Here is an 8,523-nt window from a genome sequence, read left to right on the forward strand (position 1 = left end):
AACAGTGTCACAATGACGGGCAATTAAAAAGCACTGACTGCATCTAAACCGGTAATTTTTCCAAAACTTTATTTTACCTGTGTTCTCATTTTAAATGTAATAGCTGAAAAGTAATCCTGATTTTGACTTTTTAAGACAGAAAGGGTGTAGTCCCAAATATTACCATTTTATGCTCCCAACAGCTTCCTCACTCTTATTCAGTGCTTCTTACAAAGGTCTAGTTTACAGAGGTTAGATGTTCAGGAATCTCAGGAAATTAAGAAGATTGGTAGAAACTGTAATGAATTTTTGCCATTGTTAAATTCTAGCTGAAGAGTTTTGGTTAATGTTCAATAAATCGCTATGGAAAATGCTTTTAAGCAAGAGCAAAATACTGACATCTACTGGTGACTGCAATTACAGATTGGTTTCACATTAAAAAAATGTTTTAAGTACACTGTAGAAGCAAATAAACGAACAAATCACTTGTAAGCATTAATATCAGTTACTTAATCCATTTTGAAGTGAGACATATATGCTAGTTTAATGAAGTAACACAAATCTAGCAGTTGGCTTCCATGTCCCATTTTAAAACAGTAGAAAATAATTAATGAAACCTTATGGACTAAACATCTATTGCTTGGGCCTGTAACAACAGAGGAGTGAACCTGATAATTCAGTCCTTTGTTTCGATACAGCAGTTGTCCTTTAAAACACAAGGATTTAACTGGTTTTGCCCGAAACTAATAATTTCATAGGTATTCTTTGCAATGAAAAATGCTAACTTCAAATGTTGATATGCAGGATTGCAGAGATTATCTGCCCCATCTCCCTAATCAGCATTATTGGGTCATACCTCACTGTGGCATTGTGAGTTGACCAAAACAATCAAGGCATACCAAGTACCTGCTGACTATGACCGTTGATTCTTTTCCTGTACACTGATGGCTTTCCCCTTTCCCCAAATTTCAGATACGAGATTTTTGGTGGGATTTCCATCACTGATTCTCTTAAGTCACCATGACTGCTGTTGAAGAGGTAACTTCTAATACTGGAAAAGCATCACCATTTCAGCATTCCCTTAAAGGCATCTCTTTAATTAGGCAATAAAGTTTTTTAGAAGCCACATCAGTTTCAGGTACAACCCTGATTACAAGAAGATTTTACCTCTCTCCCACAAAACATATGCCTGCCTCACTGAAAACATTTGTACTTCCACTAACTGAACTTTTCATTACTCATATTCTGCAACATCAATTACAGAACTCAGCTAAAATCCTTGGGTTTAACAACTGACACCATAATCCTCTCTGCACACATTGTATCTGAACACTTGTCTCAATTCCGAAGAGGACTCTGAAAGAGCAGAACTCTGCAGAACAAAGGCTGTTCACATGACTGATTTCATTAAAGGATTAAAAATTACATTTAGAATGGATTTAATTACAACAGGTTTGATAAGCTTGGATAAATGAAGCCTAAAACATCCAGCAGTCTGATTTAGGCACTACAAGACTAATGTACTTAAGACAATTTACATTAGACTTCTTTTTCCTTTACAACAAAGAACATGGAAATGAGAAATAGGTCAAATAACCTCACAGCAAGCTATTTCACATCAGGGGATGTGTGCCACTCTTAAATTTTTCTTAATTTTATAAAAGACAAAGAAAATAAAGTATTGTTTATGCACACTGAACTTTCAATATAAGTTTCTTAAAAACATCTTCTCTCTAGGCTTAAGCTTTACAAGTCAAATTTCACATTAGAATGTTAAGTACAGCATGCAGCTCTCAGGTCAGCATGACCCACCAGCAGGTCAAGGGCAGAGTGCTCAGGCTGCAGAGGGGTGGCAGAGCAACAAGGAATAGTTAGGGAAGGTGCTGCATCACTGAGGGACAGGGGCGAGGGAGGTGTGGAGGACTGCTGCATCCAGAAGTGGGGAATCCTGCCTTAGGATTTTAATGTCCGCACACATTTCTGCTCTACTGCCATGATGTCAAACTTGTGCAATGAAATTCTGACATTACAGCAATGAAATCTACATTACAGCAAATTCATTTGCTCTATTAAAATACTCACCTAAAATTATTCTAACTAATAATTAAATTGTTATGTTTTTCACTTCATAAAGACTACATCATTTTTTTCTTTTTTTTTCCATAAACACACTACAGGCATATTGGAAAATTGCCTTCTTCCAGGTCTTTCTTATCATTTTTGCATCAAATGTCATCCAAACAATAACAGCTGTTACACAAAAAAGTTGATAGTTGAAATTAGAAGTACTGATAAATCACAGCATACAATCAGTAAATAACCAGTGAAATAATTTTCTTATAAGCACACAGAAAACAACAAAAGAAATAGAATGGATTTGATAAAAAGGAAACAAACCTCAGTATTTTTAGTAAAATGCAATAACAGCATATATAACAAGGTGCACTTTATATTATCTCAACATACCTTTCCAAGATCTACAGCCTGTTTCAAAATATCTCTTTTTAGATCTTCTGCTCTCTTGGAATGAAAAGAATTACTTTGACTCTGGATGACAAATACAATTCCTTTTAATTCTGTAAACAAGCAAATAAGAAGATTTAAAGATAAAAGAAGTTATTTTCTGATTTGCTCCAAAGCTAGTGAGAACCCAGGTGTGTGTGGGAATCTATTACCCAGTAAGCTATTCCTTTAATTATACAAACATTTCTTGAAATAGTAAAAAGGCATTATTTAACACACACACACAAATCCAAACCAGCCCTTTTAAAGATTCGTTTATAAAGAGCATGGCATGACTGGAAGATGTGCAGCAGTTAACAGTAGTCACACTCATGAGGTTGCTTTTCCTCCAATACACCAGCATTCCTTATCATCACAGTTAAAAGCTGTTAGTCAGAGACCAGCATCTCCCCTCACTAGGAAATGCATGAACATGAAACAGAAAAGATGCTTCCCAAACAAAGAGTTTAAAACCCTACCCAGAAACGAACATCAGATGGAGAAACACACTCATGAGAACACTAAGTTGATACTCTTATCTAATATGACAGCATCAGTATCTCACAAGTCTTCACAGTGTTTTAAGGCATCATAAGTAAGAACTTCAAACAGGAGAGAAGACTGCAAGAAATTTAAAAGACAATAATGAAGTAGCTTTGCAAATGTTTATGGATTATAAAAGTGCCTGTTATAAAGTACAATAGATCATGACACAGGTGGCCAAATTTTCTTGACAACAGTAGATAGAATAATCCCTCAATACTTAGAAATCTTAGAAAAACAGGAAGATATGATCCCATTCAGAAGCAGAGCACAGCAGACAACAGAGGATGAGAAAGGGCAGAGGACAGATGCCTTTTGCAAAATTCTTAACAAGTTTGATCTATGCTGTATAACCCACTCAAGACCATTAACTAAGTATCAATCAATGTGTAAGATGAGGAGTAACACATGATACTGCAGCTTCTGTTTGTTTGGCCACAAAAGGGTGAACTTTACAGATACTATGTAGAAAGTGTACCAGGAAACTCAGAATACAACAACTTAAGACAGCACTACAAGGAAAGAAATTAATGTCCATGAGATCAGTACAGAATGTTGAAAATTGTGGAGAAGGAACAAAGTTCAGACCAAATAAATTATATGCTAACTTGGCAAATAGAATAAAATGAGTGAAGAACAGTGGAACAAAGATGGAAGAAAACTGCCCAAAGGAAAGAAGTAATGACAAGGAAAAAGACTAAAACTGATCCCATGAAGAAGGATCACAAGGAGAACATTGTGAACAGAAAGAGCATTAACCACAAATATCTGCACTAAGATTATGGAGAGATTGCTATGTCCAGGACCTGAGGATCGACTACATTGCTTTGTTCCTCTGAACAGTTATTTGTTAATTTAGACCTATGACAGCTCAAAGCTGCAGTAAGCTGCTTTTCTACTTTTCCCTCAATATTACTTTCCCTCAATTTATTAGCATATTCATCAAGACATTGTCAAATTCTGGGAGGTTTCTGGTGATATATTGTGGAGATTGAGTAAGCATTGGTTTAGGTATCAGTATTCATTTCACATTTTTCCTACACAGCATAGGAATTAACACTGTTCATGCTCTGAACCACCAAACAAACTGCTTAAAAATCCTGTGCATAATAAAAACATCTGAATAGCAACTAATTGCTACCTAGCAAGATCTTTGCTGGATTTCCTGTGCAAAAATTAAAATCGGTGCAAAAACTGAAACTACACTTTGTTGATGCTAATGAGGGTCAAAGGGCTAAATCTACATGCACAACACCAAAAACATCCACAGAGATAAAAAACAAACATTACCTTGTTTTTATATAATTGCTGTTTTAGTACCAGTATATTTACAGATATGGAAACACTTAGTCTCACTTATGGTACACTTAATGACACCTGTGACATTCCACAACAGAATACTTTCTAGGAATAAGATAACATCTACTTTGACGATTAAATCAAATGGAAATAGTTTCCTTTGCTACAGGGAGTTTAAAGTAGTTAATAAAAAGACATATTCAGTGTATGAAAATGTCAACAGAAAATAGTTATAATATTAAACACCTAAATTGTTTCTCAAGCTGAGAAACACTTAACAAAGCAAGAGAAAGAACAATCTTTTGAAAGATTAATATCCAAAAGTGCTACTGATGTGTATATAACAGTTCAAAAGAGAAAAATGAAGTATCAGGGGAACTAAGAACCATCAGGAACTATACTCTGTTTCAAACTCTTACATCTTACCTACAGGAATGGGTTAAAAGACCTAAAAAAAAACCAAACCCAAACCAAAATAACGTTATTAGGCAGAGGCAAAAAATTACGTATTTTCATACATCAGACCAGCAGTTCATCCAGTCCAGGATATTTTCTTTAACCATAGTAACAGGAAAGAGTACTCAGAGACACCACAAAATGTTCACTTTCTCCAGTGCTCCTCAAACTCTAACAGCACTGACAAATGTTATATTAGGAAATGCCAGAAGACAGGCATAATTAAGCAGGGTCCTTTTAGAACAAGCAGAGCCAAGTCCTGAGGGTTTAGCAGAGTGAGAAGTCCAAGGTTATAGTGCAGAGAATGTAAGTCAGGTCTGTTAACTTTTTGCCAGAAGGGCATCAGACTCGTCTTCAGAAAAGGCAGAACCCTGCAGAATTTTTATTCTCATTATTTATCACGTGTCCAGCAGCAAAAAATTGTTTTACCACTATTTTACCTATTAATGTTTGACATGCTTCTTATATACTTGCTTCTAGATATTACAGAGTTATTATAACTTGTTACAATCAATTTACAATAACCCTAGTTATTACAAGTACAATTAGAGCCTAGCAGAATGGTAAAATTCAGTTTCATCTCAAATTGTTACAAGAACAGCTACTAGGTATCATCAAATTTTATTTTAAACTACAGTGCGCTACAAAAAGCAATTCATCCATTTCACAGTGCAAGTGTGCATGTTCACAAAAAACTGAACTTCAAGAACTTCAAGTACAATCAAAGATTTAGAATTTTCTGTTTGATGAAACTATATGAACCAAGAAAAGAAAAAGTATTTGTGAAACAGCACTATACTCTACTTACCTCTGCCTATTTTACTGATTGTTCTACTTTTTTCAGTCTTCTAGAAGAAAGAAAGAAAAAAACCCAAGTAAGAATACACACAAAACCTCCAATAGTTCTACAGAAAAACACTGGGAGTCAAAGCACTCATCAGATTATAAATGTATACATAGAGGTTTTAACTCAAAAACTAATATGAAAAATAAAGTAAAATTAAAAAAACCCCAAAACATCAAGAACTGCAACAGATATTACATGCTATTATTCAGAAAATACAGTAAGAGTAAGAAAAGAAATAGAAAATGCTTTGCCATGACTCAATTTATACCACAGCTTTTTAAATTATTACTAACAATATCTTTTTTTTTTATAATGCATCTCCCAAGCACTAAGTTTGGAATATGGAGCTCTACAATAAAAACACACCTGTTCGGTGTGGAAAACCCCCCAGCACACTCTTATTCACTTAATCTACTCTCAAACTTCTATCAAAACACAATTCTTCAAGGACTCAAATGCAATTTGTATCAAGACAAATATCAAAAGGTTGTTGCACATAATGTGACTCCACCGGCATTTACTCAGGCATCACAAACATTTGTGATGGAATTTTAACAGAGTGCTGAGGAAGAGACAACAGTGACACTGCACTTGCATCATTAACCAGGAAACAAGACACACACATAAAAATATCTTAGGAGCATATTCGATTGCTTCTAAGTAACAGAGATGGAGTGGAAAGGTGTGGCTTAAGAGAGAGAGGACTGGAGAAAGAGCTCTGCACTGCCTAGAAAACTGTACAAAGGAAAACAGAGCCTTCATTTGTTGCACAATTTATCCCAGGTGACAGCATCCCAGTGCTTTGCTTTGTCCACATGAAAAATCAAACTCATCTTTACTAATTGCATAAGAACGTCGTAGGATTTATCTCAGTTCAAGTGTTTCAGGACTTTCAGACAGAAATGCCATACAAGGCACTCCTCGGTAAGAAGCTCATACATAGTTTTCCTACCCTTGAGCCAATTTCTATTTATAAATACCTAGCCCCCTCCCTTTTTTTAAAATATCAGATCTATGTAATCCTTTTAGCTCTACTTGCATCAGATGATCTTTCCTCTGACTTTTACACTGAAATGAATAAGCTCCAACTTCCTTGGTAGCCCTCTGTTAAACCTTTTCAAAAATTACTGCAATTGCATCCATTCTTATGACCCTTTTTCTGCTGCCTGGGTCAGTAAAGTTTAAAAGATTTCTTATAAACACTAATTTTTTTTGATATCTATACACAACACTGTCATTATAGCACAGTAAGTTAACATTCTAAGCTAACCTATTATCAGAGAAAACATAGGAAGATTTATTTCCTGTGCAAACAAAAATCTATGTGTTTTGTGGTACACAGTGTGAAGAACAAGCCATATTTACAATTATTTTTATTAAAACACAAAACAATTATTGCTGGTTATATTCCTGTTAATGTTTTTTTAAAAAGTGGGGGGGAAAAGATATTTTGGCCTGAAGAGTTCTAGGAAGCACCTCTGACTTCATCTGAGGGAAGGTTTTGAAACTAAAATAGTAGGAGTGCCTTCATAAATTATATCCTGTCTAAGAAGGATAACAGCTGGATTGAGACAGTAACAGAATTTATCAAACAGCAACCTACTAGTAATGCCAACAGAATGCCATTACTGAGCCTCCCAGATACACTGTGCAGATCAGCAGTTTGCAACAGGGATATTTTTCATTTAGAAAAATTACTGTAGGTACAGCAATCACCATCAAAACCAAAAATTACTTAGAAATACGTACTTCTGACTATACTTCTATTGTATTTGATGTCAGATCACTAGATCTAAATAGCAGCTATAGATTCTAACTCTTGATTCATTCCAGTACTTTTATTTTCCTCCCTTAAATTTCTTTTATACATACACAAATATCTGTTACAAATACATACACATATAAAAATGGTAGTCAGAAGTCTGTCAAAGGACATGCATGCATACACACCTAACACTCATTATGCTATTTAAAGCTAGGGCTAGCTCTGACCATTAGTTCTCCTAATCTATTAATTTGAAATTTCATACCTAAGCTTTGCTTGAGCCGTGACTTGAATGGTAATATGTAATAATGCTAATTTGGCAGAGAGGCAGCCATTTCCCTCTCAATGTATTACATACTTAGCAGAACCAAGAAGAAAGTAAAACCTGTCTTTAAAATAATAAAAGTTATATATTCAAAAACTTTTCTCAACAGCAATAGCACTAAGAACTTATATGACACAGAACGGAAAGACATCATATGACATTTAGTATTACTGGAGTCAATGGTCAAAATAATCAATGCTACAGATATTAGGCTTTCTGCTCTGGTCTATTCTAGCTTATTTTATAATGTCTGTAAAATGTTCCTGCTCTAGCAATTAAAATTTATTACCTGCAGTACTGGTAGTTCAGTCTCATCTTCTGCACCTTCAGGAACTACACTTACAGCAAAAGCTGAAAGAAAAACCAGACTTTTTTCACATTACAGGAGCTCACTTTCACAACTGACAAAGTTCTACAGCAAAAAAACCCCCAACCCCCCCATCATTTAGGTAGATTTTTCACATTAAATGACACTGTATTTGTGATAATCTTTGTGAACATGAGAGTCTGTTCTTATCGAATTTATACATTTGCTGCCTGACAATTCCTATACCATCACTGAAAAAAAATACTCTTTGATATGAAGCCAATTTTTCTTGGCTTCAAGGCAAATAAATCCTTAAAAAAAAAATCTGTTCAGTCCAGTAGCTCACTTGATAGCAGCCTAATGTGCTACCAAATGGGAGACCTGCAGTCCACTGTTTTTAGGTTGAAGTTTGGATTACCAAAGCTTCTCTTGGAACCACAGAAACTGACAGTGGCTGACAGAAATTTCTATCAAAGTGAAGATGACTATCACAGGCTTCA

General features: G+C 35.1%; 1 protein-coding gene across 1 annotated transcript in view; it reads right to left on the reverse strand.

Moving 5' to 3' along the window:
* B3GLCT (beta 3-glucosyltransferase) overlaps positions 1 to 8,095 on the reverse strand; it is a gene marked incomplete at its 5' end in the record, with an annotated part of 41,830 nt that extends 33,735 nt beyond the window's left edge. Inside the window, 3 exons of the mRNA XM_017731360.1 lie at positions 2,446 to 2,555; positions 5,588 to 5,627; positions 8,006 to 8,095. Coding sequence (XP_017586849.1) covers positions 2,446 to 2,555; positions 5,588 to 5,627; positions 8,006 to 8,095 — 240 coding nt within the window. The remainder of the gene's footprint in view (positions 1 to 2,445; positions 2,556 to 5,587; positions 5,628 to 8,005) is intronic.
* Positions 8,096 to 8,523: the final 428 nt, after the last annotated feature.

The sequence above is a fragment of the Corvus brachyrhynchos genome, unplaced genomic scaffold (genome assembly GCF_000691975.1).
Source record: "Corvus brachyrhynchos isolate BGI_N302 unplaced genomic scaffold, ASM69197v1 scaffold103, whole genome shotgun sequence".
Lineage (NCBI taxonomy): Eukaryota > Metazoa > Chordata > Aves > Passeriformes > Corvidae > Corvus > Corvus brachyrhynchos.